Raw genomic sequence first — 26,822 nt, 5'->3', positions numbered from 1 at the left:
TGTTCGGAGCGTTTGTTTTAGTTCCTCGGCGTTCCTCGGAGTCGAGTGACTCGGATTTGGTTCTGATACTCATCCCTAGCTGGATGTACGAGCCCCGTGACACGACGCCAGAAGACCCTCGATTCGCAGAGTAACAGCATTTCGCACTATTTATAATCACATATGCACACCAAGCGAACAACATTTGTGTGTGTGTGTGTTGGAATGTTTCAGCGCTTTCAATTCACCAGAGTTAAATCTATGAAAGCGGCAGGCCCGGTGATAAACGGACGGCGTTCCGGCTCTCTGAGCGTTTGATTCATTAGATTGAAATGACCTTTGTGTCTGAGGCGCGCTCCCTTCTTTCCCCAAACAGGAAACTATCTCCGCTTGAGCAGCGTGAAGGTTCCGCCTGCAAACCAATGGATGATCTTCAGCCCCTGGACGCTTCATAGTCTCCACACACACACACACACACACACAAGGTCAGTGTGACCCCGGTGCATCTGTTTCTGCTCTTCTGCCTCCTCGCTGGTGGGATGAGACGGCAGCAGGCAACCGCACTGCGAAACCTCTTGCACTCAGAAGTCACACTTCCTCACGAACTCTCTGTACTGCGCTAACAAACCGCTATCCTTTCTTTATTTCTCCGTGTGTTAACGTTATCAGGAGCAGCGTTGCTCATTAGATACATTATCGTTTCTCCCTTCAGTCTCCTCTTCAGGACGTGAGGTGATCAGTTGGGTGAAGGTCTGGTGATGGACGTGTCCAGTCTAAAACCTTCCACTTTCCCCCTGATGAAGTCCTGTGTTGGGGTGGAAGTGTGTTTTGGATCGTTGTCTCGCTGCATGATGAAGTTCCTCCTGATTCATTCGGATGCGTTTCTCTTTAAAGGTTCATCTAAACTTCTGAATTCATTCTGCTGCTCCATCATGAGTTCATCATCAGTAAAGATCAGTGAGAATGTTCCAGAAGCAGCCGTGCGAGCCCAGGCCATGACGCTACCTCCACCATGTTCCACAGATCAGCTCGTATGTTCTGGATCGTGAGCAGATCCTTTCTTCCTCCACACTTTGGTCTTTCCATCACTTTCTTTACGAATTCCAGTCTGGATTTCTGATTCTTACTGCTGATGAGCGGTCTGCATCTTGTGGTACGTCCTCGATATTTCTGCTCTCGAAGTCTTCTCCAAACGGTGGCTTGTGGATTGTGGAATGGTGGATCTTGGATTATGGATGGTGGATTGTGGATTATGGATTGTGGATTATGGATGGTGGAACGGTGGATGGTGGATTGTGGATGGTGGATTGTGGATTATGGATGGTGGATTGTGGATGGTGGAACGGTGGATGGTGGATTGTGGATTGTGGATTGTGGAACGGTGGATTGTGGATTATGGATGGTGGATTGTGGATTGTGGACGGTGGATTGTGGATTGTGGATGGTGGATTGTGGATTGTGGATGGTGGATTGTGGATTGTGGATGGTGGATTGTGGAACGGTGGATCTTGGATTATGGATGGTGGATTGTGGATTATGGATTGTGGATTATGGATGGTGGAACGGTGGATGGTGGATTGTGGATGGTGGATTGTGGATTATGGATGGTGGATTGTGGATGGTGGAACGGTGGATGGTGGATTGTGGATTGTGGATTGTGGAACGGTGGATTGTGGATTATGGATGGTGGATTGTGGATTGTGGACGGTGGATTGTGGATTGTGGACGGTGGATTGTGGATTGTGGATGGTGGATTGTGGATTGTGGATGGTGGATTGTGGAACGGTGGATTGTGGATTGTGGAACGGTGGATTGTGGATTGTGGATGGTGGATTGTGGATGGTGGATTGTGGAACGGTGGATTGTGGATTGTGGATTGTGGATGGTGGATTGTGGATGCTGGATGGTGGATGGTGGATGGTGGATTGTGGATGCTGGATGGTGGATTGTGGATTGTGGATTGTGGATGCTGGATGGTGGATTGTGGATGGTGGAACGGTGGATTGTGGATGGTGGATTGTGGATTATGGATGGTGGATGGTGGATGGTAGATGGTGGATGGTGGATGGTGGATTGTGGATGCTGGATGGTGGATTGTGGATGGTGGAACGGTGGATTGTGGATAGTGGAACGGTGGATTGTGAGACCTTCACCCTGCCCTGTGGAGGTTGTTGGTGATGTCACTGGTGTTTTTGTTTTTTTCTTCACAGCTCTCACAATGTTTCTGTCATCATCAGCTGTTGTTTTCCTTGTCCGACCCGTTCGGTGTCTGTTCCTCAGCACACCAGATGTTCCTTTCTTTTCAGAACTTTCCAACATTGTTGCATTGGCTATACCCAATGTCTCTGATAGATTTTCCCTCTTTTCTCAGCTTTTCTCCCATAGACAGCTCTCTGGTCTTTATGTTGTTTTATCCTTTTTAACAACTAATGCAGTCTTCACAGGTGAACCTGAAGGCTCAAACCAAGATGTTCAGAGCTACTTATTGTTAAGTTAACAACTGTACGTAAAAAAAAACAACAACAACAACAACAACAACAACAAAGCTTCACACTACGCATACTCAACTCAAAAAATGAATCGACGCATGAGCTATCCACGTGTACGTGTCTGGGATGTTAAAGTGCCGCAGAAGGACTTGATTGCTGTCGATGAATAAAAAAACCGGGGATAATTAGGAATGCGGCACTGCGAGCACTGACTCATCAGTGACTTACTGCTTTTTTACATTCCTGCACAGTGTGTTTGTGGTGCTTGCTTGCTTATCGCAGGGTTTGATTAGCTTGATTTAACAACCAGAATCAGTCACTTGACTGTGTTATTTTCGCTTCTGACTGGGATTTCCTAATGTTCGTGATAAATTGTTGTCACTAGTGACTGTTTAAGCACAGCTGTCCTATTTCTATAATGCTGTGTAATAGATGCATGATCTATTTCATTTAAACTTATTATTCTTAGTAGTAGTAGTAGTAAACTGTATACAGCAGGTCCAGAGGGCCTGAAATTGACTAACTGTCGTACCATTTATCTTCGCCTAGCAGAAACAGCACCAATATCCCTTTCGGATAAGTACTGTGCTACTACGATCTCCTCCGAGTGATGGCACGTGCATAATTACAGTGATTCGCTTCTAATAAAGAGCTTTTTATGGACCGGAGGGTTAGGTAACAGCGAGCGAGTGACGCGAGGTGAGGTGAGGTGAGTTTGGAAGAGTCAGCCCTCGGTACGAACGCTTCTGAGTCACGAGGAGCCGCGAGTCCGGAGCGGTCTGTAATAACGGCGACGCGTCTTACGTTTGATCACAGACCCGGCGGAGTATTAAGACGTTTCTGTTTTTAAAATAAACGTTGACGCTGGGAACGTTCCTCGTGTTCAGAGTCGGGTCGCTAGAGATGCGAGGATGATAAACTGAGATATGAGTGAGACGTGTAGGAATATGATAATGAAACGTCTCGTACGGTACATCAGCCATTTTTTTGCTAGGCCTAGTGGTAATGATCACATTAATCACTGGTTTAATTTAACAACAAAAATCCCTTGATCCAGCACTTCCTGGATTATTATTTGACACTATAATTTTATCCTAGTGAGTTTTGCAGGGCTTAATGAAGCCTCAGGATACTAAAGCGAAGTAATATGTGCGCAGGATGCATGCGGTTTTATTATTATGATGATTTCATTCGTTCGAGTTGCTCTTCCGTAAAAAGAAACCCTGCCCGCGGTTTGAAGGAGAACCCGACCGAGAGCTCGTCTCGGCTCTGTGTAGCTCCGCCCCCCCGCCTGTGTGTAACCCTGACGTGACTTCTGGACAGCGCTGAAAGGCCGTGCTCGTGATTTCGGTGTTAACTCCTCGCTGCTGAGTCGATCGTTCGTGCAGTTATGAGACATGATGAAGCACGGGACTTCTAAATGCCTCGCCCGTCTGCAAACTCCGACTCTGTATCGCATTACATCATTTGGAGATAATAAAATCCACCGTAAACGCTGGTCGATATCCAAAATCCAATCTATCACCGATGACAGCGTTCTACACCGTCTCAAATCTAATCAGCATGCTGTCAAGCTTCCGCTGCTGATCCTAGTCTGGGTGTGGTGTAAATCTCCGCGCTATCGTGGGCTCCTGTTTCTCTGGCACCTGAGGATAATACACACACACACACACACACACACACACACACACACACACACAGGAGAACTTACACGTTCCAAATGTGCCTTGATATCAGTGTGCAAGATAATAAACACACACACACACACACAAAAACTCATCTTATTAAAGGATCTGATTCACCGTATCAGGGCAATCTTGTTCTTTCTGTATACACACACACACACACACACACACACACACACACACAGAGCTTTAAGAGGGTAGGTTAGCGGTTTCCTCCAGATGAATTAGCCACGGGGTCTTTGCTTATGTAATATTTATAAAAGCCGTGGTACACAAAACACTAAAGGCCGAGGCGCTCGGCTCCTAAAAGCCGCTTTCTCCCTTTTATTTCTGGACTTTTCCGTCACTCGTCTCTCGTACAGCATCGCTACGCTTACACAGACTGACCTGATTCAGTCCTGAACTAAAACCACCAATCTTCATCTCCATTCTACTGCTGCTCCCGGGGGGGGGGGGACGGACACAGACAGAAAGACAGGCAGACAGTCAGAGTGAAAGATCAACAGAAAGATAGACAGACAGACAGACAGTGATAGAGAAACAGACAGACGGAGAGAGACAGATGTGAGAGACAGATGGAGACAGACAGTGAGAGACAGATGGAGAGGGACAGACGGAGACAGACAGACGGTGAGAGACAGACAGTGAGAGACAGACGGAGACAGACATATGGAGAGAGACAGACAGTGAGAGACAGACGGAGAGAGACAGTGAGAGACAGACAGATGGAGAGAGACAGACAGTGAGAGACAGACGGAGAGAGACAGTGAGAGACAGACAGATGGAGAGAGACAGACAGTGAGAGACAGACGGAGACAGACATATGGAGAGAGACAGACAGTGAGAGACAGACGGAGAGAGACAGTGAGAGACAGACAGATGGAGAGAGACAGACAGTGAGAGACAGACGGAGAGAGACAGTCAATGAGAGACAGACAGATGGAGAGAGACAGACAGATGGAGAGAGACAGACAGACGGAGAGAAACAGTGAGAGACAAACAGATGGAGAGAGACAGACAGTGAGAGACAGACGGAGAGAGACAGTCAATGAGAGACAGACAGATGGAGAGAGACAGACAGACGGAGAGAGACAGACAGACGGAGAGAGACAGTGAGAGACAGACAGATGGAGAGAGACAGACAGTGAGAGACAGACGGAGAGAGACAAAGGGAGACAGACGGAGAGAGACAGAGGGAGACAGACAGATGGAGAGAGACAGACGGAGAGAGACAGACAGATGGAGAGAGACAGACAGTGAGAGACAGACGGAGAGAGACAGAGGGAGACAGACGGAGAGAGACAGACAGATGGAGAGAGACAGACAGGGAGAGACAGACAGAGAGAGACAGTCAATGAGAGACAGACAGATGGAGAGAGACAGACAGACAGAGAGAGACAGACAGACGGAGAGAGACAGTGAGAGACAGACAGATGGAGAGAGACAGACGGAGAGAGACAGACAGACGGAGAGAGACAGTGAGAGACAGACAGATGGAGAGAGACAGACAGACAGAGAGAGACAGACAGACAGAGAGAGACAGTGAGAGACAGACAGATGGAGAGAGACAGACAGTGAGAGACAGACGGAGAGAGACAGACGGAGAGAGACAGACAGATGGAGAGAGACAGACGGAGAGAGACAGACAGACGGAGAGAGACAGACCGTGTTACAGAGAGAGTTATGTTTTTGGGTTTGCCAGACAGATGGGCTCTTTTGTGTAAAGCCACTCTGCTGATAAACCCTGAAGGATGTAGCGAAGGAAGATAGGACATCTAGAGGGATTTTAGAGATTGAAAGCACAGAGAGAGAGAGAGAGGGAGAGAGAGAGAGAGAGACAGCATGAGAGAGAGAGAGAGAGAGAGAGAGAGAGCAGCTCTGATGTTAGAAGGCAGTCCAAAAGCTTTATCTTTTAAGAAAAGACCCATAACATACCATCTTATCTTTACACACACACACACTCTCTCTCTCTCGCACTCTCCTGGCAATAACCAGATGTGACGTCTATCCAGCTGTGGTTTTTCTTTCCTTATGAAAGCTACTGCCGTTTAATGGGAACGGACTCCACAGCGAGGGTTACGTTCTGGAACCAGGTGTTGATTAATTTCCTGTATCAGCAGCTCTGACTGGAGCTCGCTCCAGTACGTTAGCGTTTCTATGGTAACAGCTCGTTCACGGCGACGTGTACGGTGCTCCGCTAATAACGGACGGATTAGAAGCGTGTGTGCTCGGTGATATGGTGGACATTTCTTTAAGGTTTATGGAAGGAGTCTCCAGTGTCAGACGAGAAGAACGGCGTGTCTCCGCGTTCCGATCCCTGCCTTCGACAGCGCCGTCATGTGACTCGGACTCGCCGGCGTTTGGAGCGCTCCTGAGCGCTCGCTAGCTGTGTAACGACCCTGAAAACAACATCGGACATCTGTAAAATAACACTTCACTGGAGCGGCTTGAGGCGAGGATGGTGTCCGGTCTCACCTGGAATCACTTCAGTTAAAAGCGGCTGTGAATAACAAATACATCTGAGTGAGAGTAAAACTTTGAGGGGGGGGGGGGGGATGGGGTTGGGGGACTTTCTTATTGACCGCTCAGAGCACAGCCCCGCCTATTTGGTTTTTACTGGCTCACAAGATGGAGGCTCAGACTTGATGGAGTCCTTTCCCCTTCGGTGAAGTGTTTCGGATCTGATCCGATCTGAACTGCTTACACGTACGCAACGATATCCGGCTAAACTGTGCTAATCGTTTGCTGTGTGTGTGTAAATGTGTGTAGTGTAAACAAGCGAGTGTGTTACATTATTTAATTCACAGCAGCGTTTAGGATTGTACCTCTCTCTCTCTCTCTCTCTCTCTCTCTCTCTCTCTCTCTCTCTCTCTCAGCAGACGGATAAAAGCAGCTTCACCAGGGCAGCAAACTGCCTTTCTGCTTAACTCTGTAGTTTGCTCTCTTTCATGATCTTCTGCCCACTCTCTCTTTCTCTCCATCTCTCTTAGTTATTCTTCCTCTCTCTCTCTCTTACACACACACATATCTCTGTGCAACACCCGTCTCTCCTCCGGGAGTGAAAATCTGAACATGCGGGCAGAGACCTGCTTCACTGTGTGGTTTTTTTTTGATGTGTGTGTGTGTGTGTGTGTGTGTGTGCGTGTGCGTGTTCGCTCCGCTGTGAATTTGGCTCCCGTATGGCAGCGGCAAACATGCTAAAGAAGGGTCTTTGCTCTTCTATTTTTCATAATTCGAGAAAGATTTTCCGAGTTTTCCGGGTCCTCCAGGAGCCTCGGAGACGGCTGGTGGGAAAACAGGCAAATTGAAAAAGACGGGACGGAGAAAAAGAGAGAGAGAGAGGGAGAGAGAGAGAGAAGGAGCGGAGACCAAACCTTCCGCCGTTCAAATTCTCGTGCAGCCTCCCATCAAAATTTCACAGTGTGACTTATAAAATGTGGATGACTGGCTTTAGTTGTTCCGTGGTGGGAAGTACAATGACTCATGAGCGGCCAGAATTTCAATACACACACACACACACACACACACGCACACACACGCATGGTTGCGTAACTGTGTTAACTGAATGCTCGGATATTAAGAGCAGCCAGTAAAACATCCATCATTTCATTTTTAATATCGGGGAAGTTAAAGGCAGGACTGTACGCTTTTTCCCCAGCGCTGGAACACAGTAATTACTAAATTAGGTTAAAAGGATGCTCTTATAATGCTCTCATATAGTTTTCTTTCCTCCCCCCACTCCATTTTAACGTTCACGGTGTCTCTAATAAGACATGATGTGTATAAGATTTCCATATTCTTTGCAGGAAGAAAAACGCGCGCCCGTAAAAGAAACTTTTCGCGTCCCCGTTAAACAAGCCCACGTTCGAAACCTTTAAAAGAACGCGGCGATTATTTATCATTGGGTTTTAATGCTGAACAAACTGTTAAATACGACCTCAGAGCTCGAAGCTGTGCTACGGCAAATAAACTCTTTGTTCTTTTTGTCTCGGTAACAACGCCAGGATAACTGAGAACGGCAGCTCCTACAGGAAACCGGTGACGGTGCGGGGAAGTAAATGAGAGACGGTCTGCACTTATATATAGCGCTTTTTTAACCTTAGCGGTCCTACAAAGCGCTTTACACTGCGTCTCATTCACACACACACACACACACACACACACACACACACACCAATGGTTGCAGAGCTGCCATGCAAGGCGCTAACTTGCCATCGGGAGCAACTTGGGGTTCAGTGTCTTTCCCATGGACACTTCGGCATGTGAAGTCATGTGGAGTCATGTGGAGTCATGTGGAGTCATGTGGAGTCATGTGGGTCGGGAATCGAAACGCCATCCCTACGATTAGTGGACAACCCGCTCTACCACCTGAGACACAGCCGCCCAATGTTGATGATAGTTGATGATACACCATCAGATTGGTGATGCTTGTCTTCATTTTGTTGTTTGTTAGTGGACTGGAGATCGACTCGTCACATATTTTTTAAATATTATGAACAAGTTCAATATTATCCTCCCATAAGTCTGTTCTCAGATTAACCAGGACACCGTTGTTGGCACTCGGTGTATGAAACGCTGGGATTCCATGTTGAACGGCTTAGCAAGCGGGATAGAGGGGTGAAAGTGGAGATGTGGCAACCTCCTGCTGTGTAAACAATTCACGCTCTCCATAAAGACGGCTGAGCACGGATAAAATGGACAGCGCAACTACAGCTTTCTTGATATATATATATACGTAATTAAAAAACACTTCTACAAGCGCATGAATATTTCCATCGGAATACATCCCCGAATCTTTAATGAAGAAATAAAATGCATAGTTCAATATTTAGACCTAATACTTCTTCTTTTGATTGGTACCGAATTTGTTATAGAGTTATAGAGACTTTGCGCTTTCACACGGTTCCTGGTGTATATAATAACGTCTATACTGGACCTCGTTAGCACGTGCACTCGTTATGTCTGGAGCTATCAGTGCTGTAGGTTGTCAATCAGTCAAACAGGCAAATCCGAATGGTGTGGATTGACGTGGACGCCATATGGACGGACATTTGGAGGCCTTCGAAGGCGGTTGTAGCTTATAACACCAAGTCACGTAACAACTTCCACAACAGCAGAGGGCCTCCTCCTCTGAGCTCACACTTCCTGTTCATCAGTCCCTTCCAGTTTTGAACTATTTGAGGATTCTTTCAGCTAACTGCGAGGTCTTGCCAGTTCTTTCCCTGAGTAAGCTCTTAGCCGTCGTTTGTCAGTGCAAAGGCATTTATTGAGGGTCTTTTCGAGAACTTCTTGAGAACGGCGTGAGAGCATTGTGGAAAAACGCACGTCTTGTGTCTATTTAAAAAAATCTTCTTATACGAGAACGGCTCCTCTTCTGCAGGTATTCGTCCATGACGGCATGCCCTGCATCAGAAAACGGGCTGCTCTTTACCGCTTTGAGTGGTCGTGCTACATCAAAATAATTCGAAAACAGCAAACGGGTGAACCTACAGGTTTTGGCAAACCTGCATGTACGAATGAGACGCGAGGATTTGCACGATCAATCCACGGTTCAGACAAACACTTGCGATTAGGAGGCCCCGAACACGTCCACAAGCAGTCCTGGGTTTGGATTCAAGCACAATTCCCAAGTCTCATATCCCCGTTCACTGTCCCTTGATCACACCAATCACACACACCTGTAAATAACCTGTATGTTCTCCGGTTTAGAAATCTCAGTCTTGAATTCTGCTAGTGATGACTAGCATTTCTGTTCTGATTGACGGTCGGGTTTTGACGTAGACTTGTATAGTTTGAATAGTTGTATAGCATCGTGACCCCGCCTGTTTTTCCCTCTCTGGAGAGCTTGCTTCTCTCTCTGGATTGTCGGTCCATCGTTTAATATCTTCCATTCGCATCCAAACCCTGTGCGATCTCCTGACACGTATCGAAAATCTGCATACTCCACATTACGGCTCGGCTATCAAACGGATATCAGGTAGACGTTTTCCTTCCTATATTAAGGGAATATAATGCTGCTAACAACTTTAGGATTTACTATTTCTTGAGCATGTCGTAGGAGGTGGAAACAGCACCGACTGCATGATTATATTACAGGGTTCCCCTGTTTCTTTCCTGCAGCACCTGACTCAGCACAGTTTCGAGATTTCCCTGCTCAAACGCGCCTGATTTCAACTCGTCAGTTAAACACCAGGCGTTACAGCATACAAATCGCCAACCTGCGTTCGAGGTGTATCGACGTCTCCAGGACTGAAACTGGAAAACTGCTTTTGTATTATTGTCGTATGTTTCAAAAAGTTTTTCCGATGTAAAAATTCTTTCGAACTCGCTTTATATGACATATCTAAACAGAATTTTAAGCGTGCGGAAATACTTTTCCATTTGGGGACAATTTTAGGACACCCACCTAACTTGTTTTGTTAATAAAACCTAAATAAAACTCTGGAGGAGATGATGCTACATGTTCTCCCCAGCCTACTTGGTGAAAGCCCACTCAGAAAAAGCTAGTAAAGTGTTATACAAGTTTTTAAACCTAAAAGAATACAACCGTTTAAAGGACTTCTGTTGACACAAGAGTTTTACTTCACTTCCTGTCATAAAATAAAATTGGCTTTCTGCACTGACTTTCTGGAAGGATGACTTGGATCAAGTTTTTCCAAATAAAAAGTAAAGTACCCGTTTATTATGGGCCTTGTATCTACATTCATTGGCCCCTTTATCAGGTACCCTTACCCCATATAAGCACTTTATAGGTGTAGAGTTCTTGACTGAGCACATCGCTTGCTATGTATTTTTTTCAGTGATGCTCTTTCCAGACAATTAATGGAAAGGGGCCACCATAAATAGCTAGATGATGATTAACATTTTTATTTTATTTTTTACATGAGACATATTATAAACTGTACACATCCAAGGTGGACCAACAAGGTAGGTACTGCTCCTGATACACTAGTACCATATCAGTGTCTCTGCTGTGTTGAGAATGGTCCACCAGCCAAATAATGCTGTATCTGGTCAGTGGCAAGTTGGTCATCAAGGTAGAGGGTAATACCAACCCAATTCCAAAAAAATCGGGACGCCGTGTAAAATGTAATTCAAACAGAATGCGATGATTTGCAAATCTCATAAACCCAAATGTTCACAATGGAACACAGAAGAATCCCAGTGAAGAGTCTTGGGGAAGAGCTGTTGCCATGCTGATGGATGTGAACCAGGGACCCAATACACTTGACAAGCTTTGGGATGGAAGGATTAGGACTCACATGGGAAAATAAATCTGAAAAGATCAGAATTGTTGTAACAGGATCAGGGTGTAAGCTTTAGGAGTTAGGTATGCTGGACTTCTGTTGTAGGATCTGAGAGGGTGGGATGTTGCTATGGCTCATAGCACAGTAGGCAAATGAGCCAGTATAGCTGCAGGTTGTAAGGGGTAAGTTGATCAAGGGAAGGGATGAATGGGGATGGGAGTTTGGTGGAACCGGGAAGTATGTGTCGTGGTAGGAGTGAAGAGGGATAGGATGTGTGAGGTTTGGGATTGGGAAGGTGTCTATGATCCTTCAGCGAGACAGATTGTCGGTTATCTTTCAGAGGGATAGGGCGGCTGCAGTCCTTTACAGGGATAGAGCATCTGCGATCCTTTACAGGGATACAGCATCTGCGATCCTTTACAGGGATACAGCATCTGCGATCCTTTACAGGGATACAGCATCTGCGATCCTTTACAGTTATAGAGCATCTGCGATCCTTTACAGGGATAGAGCATCTGCGATCCTTTACAGGGATAGAGCGGCTGTGATCCTTTACAGGGATAGAGCATCTGTGATCCTTTACAGGGATAGAGCTGCTGCGATCCTTTACAGGGATAGAGCGGCTGTGATCCTTTACAGGGATAGAGCATCTGTGATCCTTTACAGGGATACGGCATCTGCGATCCTTTTAACGGGACAGAGCTGCTGTGATCCTTTACAGGGATACAGCATCTGTGATCCTTTACAGGGATACGGCATCTGCGATCCTTTACAGGGATAGAGCATCTGCGATCCTTTACAGGGATAGAGCTGCTGCGATCCTTTACAGGGATAGAGCGGCTGTGATTCTTTACAGGGATAGAGCGGCTGTGATTCTTTACAGGGATAGAGCGGCTGTGATCCTTTACAGGGATACGGCATCTGTGATCCTTTACAGGGATAGAGCATCTGCGATCCTTTACAGGGATACAGCATCTGCGATCCTTTACAGGGATACAGCATCTGCGATCCTTTACAGGGATAGAGCATCTGCGATCCTTTACAGGGATAGAGCATCTGCGATCCTTTACAGGGATAGAGCGGCTGTGATCCTTTACAGGGATAGAGCATCTGTGATCCTTTACAGGGATAGAGCTGCTGCGATCCTTTACAGGGATAGAGCGGCTGTGATCCTTTACAGGGATAGAGCATCTGTGATCCTTTACAGGGATACGGCATCTGCGATCCTTTTAACGGGACAGAGCTGCTGTGATCCTTTACAGGAATACAGCATCTGTGATCCTTTACAGGGATACGGCATCTGCGATCCTTTACAGGGATAGAGCATCTGCGATCCTTTACAGGGATAGAGCTGCTGCGATCCTTTACAGGGATAGAGCGGCTGTGATTCTTTACAGGGATAGAGCGGCTGTGATTCTTTACAGGGATAGAGCGGCTGTGATCCTTTACAGGGATACGGCATCTGTGATCCTTTACAGGGATAGAGCTGCTGCGATCCTTTACAGGGATAGAGCGGCTGTGATTCTTTACAGGGATAGAGCTGCTGCGATCCCTTACAGGGATAGAGCGGCTGTGATTCTTTACAGGGATAGAGCGGCTGTGATTCTTTACAGGGATAGAGCGGCTGTGATCCTTTACAGGGATACGGCATCTGTGATCCTTTACAGGGATAGAGCATCTGTGATCCTTTACAGGGATAGAGCTGCTGCGATCCTTTACAGGGATAGAGCGGCTGTGATTCTTTACAGGGATAGAGCATCTGTGATCCTTTACAGGGATAGAGCTGCTGTGATCCTTTACAGGGATAGAGCATCTGTGATCCTTTACAGGGATAGAGCATCTGCAGTCTTTCAGAAGGATGGAGCATCTGAGATCCTTTAGAGAGACAGATCGTCTGCAATCCTTCAGAGGCATAGAGCATCGGAGTGTCTGAAATCCGTCAGAGAAAGTATATGTGATCCTGCAGAGACAGGGACTGCAATACTTCAGAGATAGGATGGGCTGCAGGTATTGAGATACCTCCATAGAAGAACCAAGTGGGATTCCATTGCTCTTTAAACTTCTATGTTGTCAAGTCAGAAATATAAGACTGCAGTGTTTCGTGAGCTTGTTTTCTGAAGTAGAGCAAGACGTACTGCAGAGCATCACATTCTGCGCAAGGATATCAAACTGAGAAAACAGTGAGTGCCAGTGGATCGAAAGCTCTTCATCTAAGGCATCAATATCAATTTACGAGAACAATGTTTAGGTACTCACGGAAGCATTTGTTGTAGGTGGCCTGTTATGTGGAAGCAGAGCAATGGTAATCCATAGAACGTTAATTAGGAAGGACTTTTAGACGTGGTCGTTCTCTCACACTTCAGTTATTTCATAACTCGATTTTATTTGATAGAATTGACTCACTCGTGATTCAGAAAGCAGTTAGAGCTTGGTCATGGATCTCAGGACATGAAGTAATTGATATATTTTATTTTATAGTGTCCTTATACAAGTGTAAGATCCAGTTTAGCTGATGTATGAGTGTATGAGTAACATGAGGACATATTAAATATGGAAATGCGGCGAATTATGTAAAATTGTAGAAATCCAAACGAGTCGGGTCAACTTTAGTGGTACTGTTTTTATTACTATGTGCCTGTTGTTGGCTATAACGGACATTTAAAAAGCATGCAAAGCTATTTTAATGAAAGTACCGTCAATATCCAGTGACTTGAAATGAAATGAATACATATGTCTACAACAGAAATGAGCATTTTTCAATATATTATTCTTTCTGTAATTGTTTGTATCATTCAAACCAGACGGAATAAATAGTTTAACTACTCGGCAGGCTGATCACATATCTGTCTCACCACTCGTTTGACTAGTGCATGCGATGCTTTAGGACGTTTGATGGAATTACACTGAAGGCAAGTTAAAGTAAAGTGAAACTGAACAGGTACACTCTGGTAATTACATCGTATTTCCAAACTTTTTTTTGCCGCTGATCACATCAAGAAGGACCGTAGGGTATTTTGTGTTTTGTTCCTCTGATATATATATATATATATATACATATATCTGTGTGTGTGTGTGTGTGTGTGTGTGTGTGTGTAATGCCTTAGGATTTTTTATTTAATTAGGAACTTTTATGTATAATAGACTTACTTAACATTGTGGCTGGTAAAATACGGCCACCACTCTACAGAAAGGGTGATTATATAACATCTTACAATGTGTATCAAAGAAACATGCAGATTACCGTTCAGCTGACTAACACGATCATTAAATGAGGGGAAGCTATATATAGCAGAGCTGTCAATTTCTTTTAAAAGTCGTATTCAGATGTCAATTACATAAACGTTCAACTGGGAATTTTAATGAAACACCAACGTGACAATATAAGCATTTTATCATAAACTTTAATCCCTCTATAATATTTCCCAGTCCCTGTTATTAACCGAGGTCCGTGTGATATAATCGGCCGTCTTTAATTCGTATTCGTGCGAAATGTCAAATGGCTTCCTAATCAGATATTTCATAAATAGATAAATAAATAAATCATAATTGGTGCACCTCTAGCTTATTTTTATAGTTTCAGTTTATTCTGATTATTAGGACATGTGCATGTAACTGATTACTTTCTTTTGTGCCTTTAAAATGTATGTATATATATATATATATATATATATATATATATATATATATATATATATATATATATATATCTTTCACCTGGAAATGTGAATGTAGTGTACCTTTAAAGGAAAAGAACTTTATTGTCTTATTATATCTCTATTTGTAATGTACTATGCTTTATAATGACCTGAGTTAAGGCACTTTATACAGGATGTATAATGGTGGTCATGTTTACCTATATGTTTGGAAATATATATATATATATATATATATATATATATATATATATATATATATATATATATATATATATATATTTAATGAATGTTTATGAGTTTTTTACAGTACATTTTTCAGGGTACTGAGGTAAGGTAACGAGCCTCTGATGGATGATCATTATCCACATTATCCAGTACACCTGTTAGAATCCCCTGAGTAAAAATGCTAAATGTTTGCTAGAAATGGACACCAAATTGGGTTGCATCAAATTTGCATATTATTTGTTCAGATCATTAGACTTCGAGTACAAGGAAAAACAAACTCTGGTATGTGAGGAAGGATTTTCTGAATCCTTGATGAAATACTGAATTATTTACCAATGGAAATGATGGGAATAGTTTTCAATTGGACTTAAACTGCTCTTAAACCCTGTTTAAAAAGTCTTTCTAGGGATGTTTTTATCGACAGCAGAACATCACAGCATTAACACTGTAACTACTGATGTTTCCTTAGCGCAGTATATCAGCATACGGTTATATATCATCACACCTTTAAAACAATATCGACTCAAAATAGCTGATTGGTGATTTCTAAAAGCAAACTATGTTCAAAAACACAGATCCCCATGACAGCCCTGCAACCGAGCCCATATGGTGTTCCTTAAATAAAAAGTGTCATGTGTTACATTAATAAATATGTGACACCATTCACTGTGACAAATGTGCAATAATCAGGCATTGTAGATGCCAGTGTGACTACCTAGGGACTAGTTAGACTACTCACTGATCACCACTGTTCACAACAGCCAATCACTGATCACCATTGTTCCTGAAGACCATTCACTGATCACCATTGTTCCTGAAGACTAATCACTCATCACCATTGTTCCCCATGACCAATCACTGTTCACCATTGTTCCTGAAGACTAATCACTCATCACCATTGTTCCCCATGACCAATCACTGTTCACCATTGTTCCTGAAGACTAATCACTCATCACCATTGTTCCTGAAGACTAATCACAGAACATCATTGTTCTCAATGACTAATCACTGCACACAGTTGTTCCTCATGACCAGTAACTGACCACCATTGTTCCCCATGACTAATCACTGATCACTATTGTTTGTCCACTTGTTTGTTCTTCATTGTAAATTCTCTTCTTGGTGATAGTTACAGTAATAAAAGCGAATCGTTCCCTCACTAAATGTTTCCTTAGTCTATTTCCCAGCTCCTCTCTACCAGCACTCCATTTTATGTACGTTCTGTACAGAAATTCTGCAAACACGCTGATAGTCCGTTAGTGGTTCCTTGACCAAAGCCGACTTCTTTCTATAATAAATAATTGAATATATTTAATATATTAATCTATTATTTTCTGTTATGATAAACACACAACACCGGTATTTGCCTCGAGGACACGGAAATTCCGTTACGTCGGACTTCAAAAGCAAACGCTGAAAAAAATCGACTTTTTTTCTGCGGTGAATTGGGAAACACCCAGCAGCGAACATCTGCACGTTCACTAACAAAACTTCAAATGAGCTTCTGTAGACAGAGGATTATGTGTACTTTGTGTAAAAGTGGTTCAGCTGCAAAATGAAAGGATGGAGTGTTCGGTCACAGGGGGAGCGTTGCTGAAGGTTTGGAGTTGCACTGATGCGTCTTGAAGCACCTCTTAGTTTGATTATGATTCTCGCGACTCCACTAAAACAAGGCCCTAACGCGCTCGAGTCGTGATGGAGGACATCGTTTCAGGCAAATGAGGGAATAAATAAATCAGGCCCCCATGAATTATGAACGCCTTCGCATATATATCCAGCGTAGAAAACATCCCTCCTCCAATTACAATCGGAGGGGGGAAAATGATGGCATGGAGGATCGGTTTGTCATCACACATCGCACGAAAATGAATTTACAGCCAACACGTTCAGCGTAAAATGAAAATGGCGAAGCCGACATCAACGCCATTAAAAAAGCTTGCTACAAAGTCGTTATGAGTTCTGAGCACACTGAGGCTATTTCATCAGCGTTTAAGAGAAGCAAATCGGGTAAAATGGCCGCATTAGTGTTCGTTTGAAGTCAGTTCAAGTTAAGCTGCTGATGAAACCCAGTGACATGGCAGCTGCCAAGATACTGATGTACTTATGGGAGTATATTATGTCACATTACTGATGGAATATGAAAAGAATATGAATAGTGTAGAGCAGGGGTGTTCAGCTAACCTTTGTGACGATCTAGCTACGTAAAATTCCTTGCTTAATCGTCCAGATAAGCAGCTAGCACGACTAAATTACACCAACAGTCACATTGTAACGCTTGTACATGAACGCATATACGTCTTGGTGGTTAAGTTTCATTTTATAGTAGTGTTTCATGCTACAACTAGCTCCGACATCAAAGAAGAGGGGTCCGTAATGGAAAACGCTAACACGGAGGCGTCAGAAAAGCGAAAGGAAAACAGAGACTGAGGAAAATAAGGCTCGGCGAGACTTATGATAAGGCAGTTCGGCATGAAAAGGCGGAGCACAGAACAGGTGAACACAATAAGGTAACAAACCAATGGCGCGACAGGGAGCGGAGACATGACCACAACTAAACGTAACTAAGGTGAAACGTAAACAAAAGCACATGGAGAACTGGGAACAATAGAAAGTAGCGCTCGCTCACGAGACTCGCACTGAAATATGGAGGGGGATACGTGACAGTAATTTATACACAAATGTATGTGATTGGACAATAGGACGATGGATCTGCTACAGTATTTTTTTTTATTCAATATACTACACGCCAGTTGATGACCCCTGGTATAGCAGGTACAGATACTGATCATTGTAGTGTAGATTTAGGACTGTATTCAGTTTATAACGAGGAATTTCCAACACTAACAGAATTATCACTGGCACTCTTGGTTCAACTTTTCTCTGACATGTCGCCCTCTAAGACTGTCGAGCTTTTACACAGGTATTCCATCATACACACACACACACAGAGCAACTGAATTTCCTGCAACAACTTGTTGCCAAAGCCGACTTGCAACAAACAGACGAAAGAACGGGAAGCTGACAGGCAGCAGGACGTAGGACTGGCAACCTGACACAGTGTTTGGCACAGATGGCATCACCAATGCTGGGTATCTGTCAGAGATCTGAAACAGTATCTAGTTAAATGTCACAAAGTTGCAGGGCTAAAACATGGCTAAAAAAATACCCAGTATTCACATTCTCTCTTTACTTGCCAGTGTAAATATCTGATTTGTGTCAGCTATGATAAAATAGTTGATATTATAAGCCAGGATAAACTAGGCCAGACAAACACTGGGGTAGCTGGCACCACCTCCAAAACCGCCGGCCAGGAAGAAACACCTGTTCCTGAGTTTTACGGATCGGTTTTTCCGACTCAATTTTTACAAGGTCCACCACAAAAAGTCACCTTTGTGGATAAAACGCTGAAACGGAGTCACACCGAAAACAACCCCAGTTTGGCCAGAGATTCCATTTCAAGGGCACAGAATCTCTGGTGAATTTCCTATAGTGGTTATTAGTAGAAATTAGAGGGTTTAAAAAACCATTTCACAGCACATGCACATCTCGGGTGACTCCACGTGGGGTCAGTTGCCTTTATTGGCCTTTGCACAAGTCAGCACTGCCCACAAATCTAGACTTTAGCTGCCAGATAGAAAGATGAGAAGATATCACAGCCTGTGAGTTATGGAATAACTTACCTTCTCAGCCATGGTCATGGCTGCACCCCCGTGGACGCCCAGGATGGGCATGGCAGTCTGGGAAGAGACAAAGTCCAGCATCTGGGCGATAGCTTCCTGGTCAGTTCCGTCGCCGTACACAAGGCCATGCAATCGCTGGCGTGCCATGAGCTGGCACAGGTGGGTGAGCATGCTGCCGGGGTCTGTGTGGTTCACTTGCACGGCGAGCACGCTGATGTCCAGTGGTGCGCCGATGCCTGGTGCTGGACGCAATGCCCGTTCAGGGACACCGCGAGTCTCTCCCAGGATCACCGCCACGCTTAGAGAGGGTGCGCTCTCAGCTGCCTGAGACCAGCCCAGCAAAGCCCAGGCCATCAGTGCCAGGCGTACTGCGACTCCCATGATTCTCGGCTTCAGCCCCTGTCAAGAGAGTACATCAGATTCAACTTTATCGTCATTGTGCAAGGTACAATCCAGAGCCAATGAAATGCAGAGAGAACAGAGAGCATTACGCTCAAGTGCTGGATGGATGGATGGATGGATGGATTGAGGGATGGATGGGTGTATGGTGGGGATGGATATACACATTTCAAATATGACTTTAAAAGTGCATTGCAGTTTATTACAGTGGTGTAAATTAAGTGTTAACATGTGATGGAGGGAATGATGGATGGATAGATGGATGGATGGATGGAGGATGGCCAGAAACATAGACATTATGGACGGATGGATGGACGGTGGATGGATGGCATTGATGGCTGGCCAGCTTGCAGGACGGGTGGATGTCTGGCTGGTTGGCTGACCTGATAGATGGATGGATGGATGCATGCATGGAGGGATAGGATTGATGGATAGATAAAGAGACATTCTTTGGGTGTGACATTAAACATTTTTTGCAAATGACAGAGAAGTAAAGTGTTAAAGTATCAGACACATTTTTATTTCAGCTGCTTCACTGAAGAGATAAAACAGCGCATCAACAAAAGTGTCTAAAAGCTTCTACTGATGTACGATGCGATCTTCTCGTCCTATCCACGGCACCAAAGCTGGTAGTTTTTAATTAGCCTAAACTGTTTAATGGGACAGCGGATCACTTTCCACTAATTACCTAAGATGATTGAGTTACCTCAGGGCAGTCTGAGCGTATCTAAACGGCCTACTTAACTGACAAGTGTCATAAAGAGTTTATAGCGGGATATGGCTAAATTTGTTGCCTCACAGATTCCATATGTCTTGCGTAGCTGTGTACTGAAGCGCAGTAATTATTAATGGCACCACGCACATAAGGGAAGCGCATCATTATTTGATGACTGAGAAAAAGCTTACATAGGGTTAAGTACAGAAGCGCTGCCAGCAAAATAAGCCGACTGATGTATAGCTCATAAGATACTTAAAAAGCAGCAATGACTGCATGTAGAGTAATTAAAAATCCACTGAAGTAAAACTGTAGGTTCCTCAAAAGGCACAATGTACGACCTGGAAAGACTTTGAATAGAAATCTGTCTGAAATATCTTTCCATTCATTAATATCATAAATTTAATAAGTAAAAAAAATAATCCAAGCTTTTATTAGCGTTTTATTTATTTAGCGTTTACGCCTCGCCATCCCGAAAGTGACAGTAGGCGACGTCTCTGAGAGTTTTTTGACTCAGAGTTTTTTGTTTTAGACACTTTAAACCCAATTCAGTGTCCAGTCCAAGCTGCAGCAATAGGGGCGGGGGGGGGCTCAGACAGGAAGCTGGAAGACATCACAGAGTACTACAATATTCGATCACTTTCATAGTCATGAAAGTATGTGTGAACTTTATATAACTATAGACTGCTCCAGGGACTGGCGTTACAGGCGCCAGAAATAGAGCTAATATCTGAATTGTTGAATAATTGAACCTCTTCGTTAATAAGTGTGTGAATCTGGCACCTGTATGTTCACAATCTGGTTCGGGCTGAGATTTCCTGTCGTAATGAACTCGGTGGTAGTGTCCAGATTTATTTATTTATTTGTTTTTAAATCTCATTAACTATACCTTTTAAAGGAGATTTCATGACATTTCATTAAAAAAGCACGCCATGTTAACCTGTAATCGCCATGTAAACTGACTTCTTTAATAAGCTCAGACATGAAATCTGTTGGTCCCACACCCGCAAGCGACACCAACACCGTCTCCCACTGTGATTTATTTCTCTTACATCATAGCAAGTCGCCCAAAGTGACCCTATTTATTTATTTATTTATTTATTTATTTGTTTATGTATTAAAGAATCCCAAATCGTAGCTTTTTATCCATTTATAGTTACATTTAATGTCAGGGAAACAAGTTAGTTCCTGTTGTCACTTACGTTATGGCAGCGTTAAACGCTCGTCCCCTCACCAGCCCTCTCTTTATTCTCTCTCTTTATTCTCTCTCTTGAACTTAAAAGACACCGTAGTCACAAATTCCCCCTCGCCCGTGTGTTCCCATTTGTTCTGTTGTACGTGATCTTGTTTATGTCGCTCCTGTGTCATGTCATGTCTATTTCTACGTCTATGTATTGGTATTGGTTGCTCAGTGGTTAAAGGCTCTGGGTTACTGGTCAGGTGTTCAAGCCCCAGCACAGCCAACCTAACACTGTTGGGCCCTTGAGCGAGGCCCTTAACCCACAACTCCTCAGTTGTATAAATGAGGTCAATGTAAGTCGCTCTGGATAACGGCGTCTGCTAAATCCCGTAAATCTAATGTAATGTATAATACCGTTTCATTGTCTCTACGTGAAGTCCATCCTTTTTGCTACATTAAATCTGAGCTTTGTTTTCCCATGAATATGGACTATCCCTGTTTAATGTTGCCTGCCTGTTTCCGGACCTATACTACAGACACTGCTAATGATTTTCATTAATACGTATAATGATTTGGCTGAATTCAGCCTAGACGCTGAGTTGAAGGTTAAGAGCCTTGCTGAAGGCCAAACAGTGGCAATCCTGGTACTTTTTTTTCCCCCTCACTAACTGCTGAGCTGTCAATGACCTTAGTAAGGTACATATCCCTTCATGACACTAATGACTTATCGGGATGCGCACCAGCAGCACCACCAAGTACGTACGAGCTCGCTGCGAATCGAATCCTAAACGGGGCGTATGATTCTCGCCCTGAATACTTTCTACACAATTCCACAACTTGGTGTGTCTCAAACTAGTGAGTGATCAATTAAGCCCTACGTCTACCTCCTGGCAAACAGCTTAGACATGCTAACAATAAAAACACTTCAGGCTTGATGCAGAGTTTGCTCATTAATGCCAATCAAAGTAATTGCTTAATTCGTTTCTTCACTGGTTGTTTATGGGGTTTACAAGGTCGTGATGCCTCACTGGCTGCAGAAATTCCAAGACACACACTTGTGCTCTCCTGCCTCTGGAACGTTCTCATTTAACTGGCCGAGATAATGTCTGTAATTAAGCACGGATAGAGAGGAACCAGAGCCGCACCCTCAGGCAAGCCTGGAGTTGCTTTTAGCACTTATGGAAACTCTGCATCTCTCTCTCTCTCTCTCTCTCTTTTTATTCTGTGAGTGTGCGTTTAAAAGGAAGCGTCTGAGCATCTCCAAATCTGCAAATGAGGGTAATTGCTTAAAACGTGTGAAAAGTCTAGTTCACAGCATGCAGTTAAGCTAAACCCTGTTTTGTGTTTACCCCAACACCTGCAGGCTGCTTCCTGATTGCAGAAACACCAGTCCTTCCTATACGAACATGCCTGTCTCACACACACACACACACACACACACACTCAGGTATTTTTAACCCCCGCATTACAGTTTCAGCAATGCAGCACAGAGCTGCCTCCGTGCCAACGTGAGTAAACGTGTGTGTGAGCGTTCACGTGGGAGAGATTCAGAGCTCGACTCTTAGCGTACCTTGGAGTTCTTGTGACCTTTCATGGAGTCCGTGTTTCATAATTCAGAACGAGAATCTCGAGCTCCAGCAGAGAATTTGCTAAACATCTCCACCGAGATGAGCAGATTTACTGACCCTATGTTCAAATATGCTTTTTAGTACTCCATTAGGCTGAGTCGGCTTTATAGCGCTGTAGACGATTTTTGTTGTCGCGGAGAAGAATCAATCATACGTCGTATATAATATTTCTTCAGCCGTGAGTTTGCGTGAGTTTTGACGTCTTACGTCGCATAACATGTTGACAAGAACGTTCTCACGGTGTTGGAGGGTTTACGCTACGATATGACACTCGTCTAAAATCCACCATTTGGTACGACCGTATAGGATGACGCCAAACTCACACTACAGCCACACAGACGGTAGTGGCGATGACGAATCGTAAACCAAACGGACGGAGAAAAAAATCTCCTCGTCGCCTCAAGCTGACTTTAAAGAATGTGTGCGTTTATCCAAACTTGATTTCTGTGGTCATGTTCTTTCAACACAGGTTAGGAGATCTTCATCGTATCATCTGACATGGGGCAAACACGTTATCGTTATAGAATACAGCCAAGATTTTCGTACACTGGAACAAGTCTCTACGTTAAACGAACGCTGAAACCGGAGTGCGATGGAAACTAGTCTACAAGGGGACCAAGGTATAGCAGTGAGTGAAAGACACTCGACCTTGGCAGCAATGCCATTGAACCATGGTGGTTTCTTATTGGCTTGTTCCCTGGCTTATGTTCATATTTTTGCTAGTTTACACTTACATGTATCCGTTTGCCAAGCACTTTCACCGGAACGACAGCGAATTGGAGCAATGGAAGAATATGGATGGATAACTGCAGCTAACAAGAAAATATCTGCTGAGAGGAGACACTCCGGTCTCTTTGGCACCAGACAAACCCTGATATACACCAAGAATATCCAACCAGTGAGGACCCACAGGTCCTTCAATCATGCTGCATGTCAATTCAAAAATCTTCTCATCTTACACTAGCGTTCATGCTCCCTAGCCTCAGCAGTGGGATTTTGGGGAAGTGTGTTTGGAAGAAGAGAACACTGAAAAAATAAAAAGGTTGATGTATTTGTTTGTAATCGGTTAAATACAGCCTAAAATCTTTCTGACTTTTCTGACCTGATGTCTTTAGCTCTCTCGGTATCTACGCTCTGGTGTGACGAGCTGGCCTTCTGCTAAATAATTTCGGTAAATACGTGCGATTGGAAAAAAAAAAAAAAAAGAAAAAAAAAGAGGAAGATACTTTGCTGGTTTCTCATCCAGACCGGGGTCTCTTGAAGTAAGGTACTGGAAACCAAGCTTAAGATGGAGATAATGAGGTCAATGATGGTGCATTAAACACCGTACTAAGTGAGTGTGTGTGTGTGTGTGGGAAGGGCGAGAGGCTGAGAGAGAGCTCCACATTATCTTAAAATAAACACCTGTGTCAGCCTAAAACACTCACCACACACACACACACACCAAGAGAAGAAGTCAAAGCTAGTCATCTATTACTTGTTTCCACTTAACCTCTGCATTTTGAGATACACTTCAGCCTCCATCAATTCTTTACGGGTTCCTCAGAACATGTTTGTGTCAAACTGAGCACACACACACACACACTCACACAGTATCCCTCCATATTTCTCCATAAGAAGAACCAATTTTTTTTTTTTATTTAATTTTTTTTTTTTTATAACTAAGCTTGTTGAAAGGAAAATGTCAGAAAATGTGTTTGGCCAACGTGACTGCGCCCCCCAAAAAACAGCAAATCCCACTTCATTAACCTCTGCAGCGTAATAACGGCGCCCCCTGCTGGATAGAAGCACTATTAATCTTCATTCACCACCAAACTTACGATTCGGAATGTAAATGTGACGCGACCTGTCGTGAGGGCGTCGAGAAAGACAGCTCTTTCTACTTCACACGACGGTTTGTGTTCGTGTGGACGTCTTGTGGACGTCTTGTGAGCAGTAAACGCGGGGTGTGTGAAGTTCCTCAGACACAGAACCGACAGCTGCATCATATTTCTAACTCTGTAGCTATTAAAGGACAAGCAGGACAGAGTTTTCTCTCTTTAACCAACACTGACAGTTACCTCAGCGTAGCTAACAGGCTAACATCAAAACTCTGACGGTGAACATACTGACACACGGTCATCCTTTCATACAATACAGGTATAATGACTAAACTCACGTCGACCAGAAACAAACCTACAAACACCTAAATAATAATAATAATAATAATAATAATAATAATAATAATAATAAGTGGAATTTTCACGTTTGTTAGCATGAGAGAAAATCCTGACAGGAATGAGAAGACGCGCGAGCCGCGACATTTCAAATATAACCGCCGCTGTGTGTACATGTGTGTACATGTGTGCGCGCGCGCGCGTGTGTGTGTGTGTGTGTGGTATTCCCCTCACGCGCGCTGTCTATGTAGGGCGCTCGCGCAGCAGGTGTTGCGCATCAACGGACTGATAAAACGATAATAATAATAATAATAATAATAATAATAATAATAATAATAAGTGTATAATTTATTCGTCCTCTCGTGCGCGTGACAGGGAAATAAGTTACGAGTCCACGTCAGATATAGAAATAAAATGTTTTTAAAATAAATAAATGACACGGATCTAGCTAGCGTGCGTCTCTGTCAGGAAATACGGCACTTACATGAAACAAAGAGATTTCAAATAAATAAATAAATAAATAAATAAATAAATAAATAAATAAATGACTTACCCGATGTCTTCTTTACACATTTCCAGCATTCTAATCGCGGATTAGATCGGTTTCCGTGACATGTTTCTTTTCCCCGTTAAATCCGTTCAAGTTGAAGAGTCGGAACGGCGGAAATCCACCGGTGTCCTTGTGTTTACCTTCATCATCTCTAAAGTGTGTGGGAGGCAGGAACGAGGTCTTTGAATCGGTTTGGGGTTTATAGCTATAGCAGAAAGTACACGGAATCCGGTGGGAAATTGTTCTTCTTCCGCTCAGAGTCTCGAGCGCATCGTTCCGCAGTGGAGCCGGTGGAACAGGTCGCGTGCCTGCCGTTCCCGTTCTCCTAAGGTGGATATTCCGTCAACATCGCGTCCTTTTTCTCTCTCTTTCTGTTTTTTTTTTTTCGGGAGGGGAGGAAACACACGCACACGCACACACACACACACGGACACAAGGGCGACGATTTCACACGTGAGAAACGCAGTCTCCGGCAGTTAGACACGTCTCGGGCGCTACTACAGACGACGACACAGATTACGGTTTCGGTCGAATCCTCAGTGACGGTCTCGAGCGCGTCCACGCGCCTGGACGCAGTGCCTCCCACGCGCGCCACTGACAAGACTCAGTCCTTAAACAGACGCGTTCAGGGTACAGGTAAGTAAGTAAATAAATAAATACACCCCGCGCTCTGGGAGGGTGTGTGTGCCGCCTGAAGACGCTGCCTGTGTGTTTTTATTTATTTAAAACGTTTCTGAAAATCCACGAGCGCTTCCGTTACGCGTTTAACCGCTTTAACTTTCCCGCCCCTTATAATTGTAGGTAGACTGCACGCGCGAGGTAATCTGTTCATTCTCTCTCTCTCTCTCTCTCTCTCTCTCTCTCTCTCTCTCTCTCTCCCCCTCTGTCTCTGTTTCTCTCTCTCTTTCTCTCTCTTTCTCTCTTTCTGTCTGTCTCGCTCTCTCTCTATTTCTCTCTCTCACCCTCTCTCTGTTTCTCTCTCTCACTCTCCCTCTCTCTGTTTCTCTCTCTCACTCTCCCTCTGTTTCTCTCTTTCTGTCGGTCTCTCCCTCTCTCTATTTCTCTCTCACACCCTCTCTCTGTTTCTCTCTCTCACTCTCTCTCTGTTTCTCTCTTTCTGTCTGTCTCTCCCTCTCTCTGTTTCTCTCTCTCCCACTCTCTGTTTCTCTCTCCCTCTCTCTCTCTCTCTCTCCCCCCTCTGTCTCTGTTTCTCTCTCTCTCTCTCTGTTTCTC

General features: G+C 44.1%; 1 protein-coding gene across 1 annotated transcript in view; it reads right to left on the bottom strand.

The window, feature by feature from the left end:
- grin2ab (glutamate receptor, ionotropic, N-methyl D-aspartate 2A, b) overlaps nt 1-26,171 on the bottom strand; it is a 78,742-nt gene extending 52,571 nt beyond the window's left edge. The window contains exons 1-2 of the mRNA XM_017456816.3: nt 25,593-26,171; nt 18,962-19,360 (exon numbers count right to left, since the gene is read on the bottom strand). Coding sequence (XP_017312305.1) covers nt 18,962-19,342 — 381 coding nt within the window. The 5' untranslated portion in view covers nt 19,343-19,360; nt 25,593-26,171. The remainder of the gene's footprint in view (nt 1-18,961; nt 19,361-25,592) is intronic.
- Between the last annotated feature and the right edge of the window lie 651 nt (nt 26,172-26,822).

The sequence above is a fragment of the Ictalurus punctatus genome, chromosome 26 (genome assembly GCF_001660625.3).
Source record: "Ictalurus punctatus breed USDA103 chromosome 26, Coco_2.0, whole genome shotgun sequence".
Classification (NCBI taxonomy): domain Eukaryota; kingdom Metazoa; phylum Chordata; class Actinopteri; order Siluriformes; family Ictaluridae; genus Ictalurus; species Ictalurus punctatus.
The sequence above is the reverse complement of the archived record's forward strand: the minus strand, read 5'-3'. Positions and strand labels throughout refer to the sequence as shown.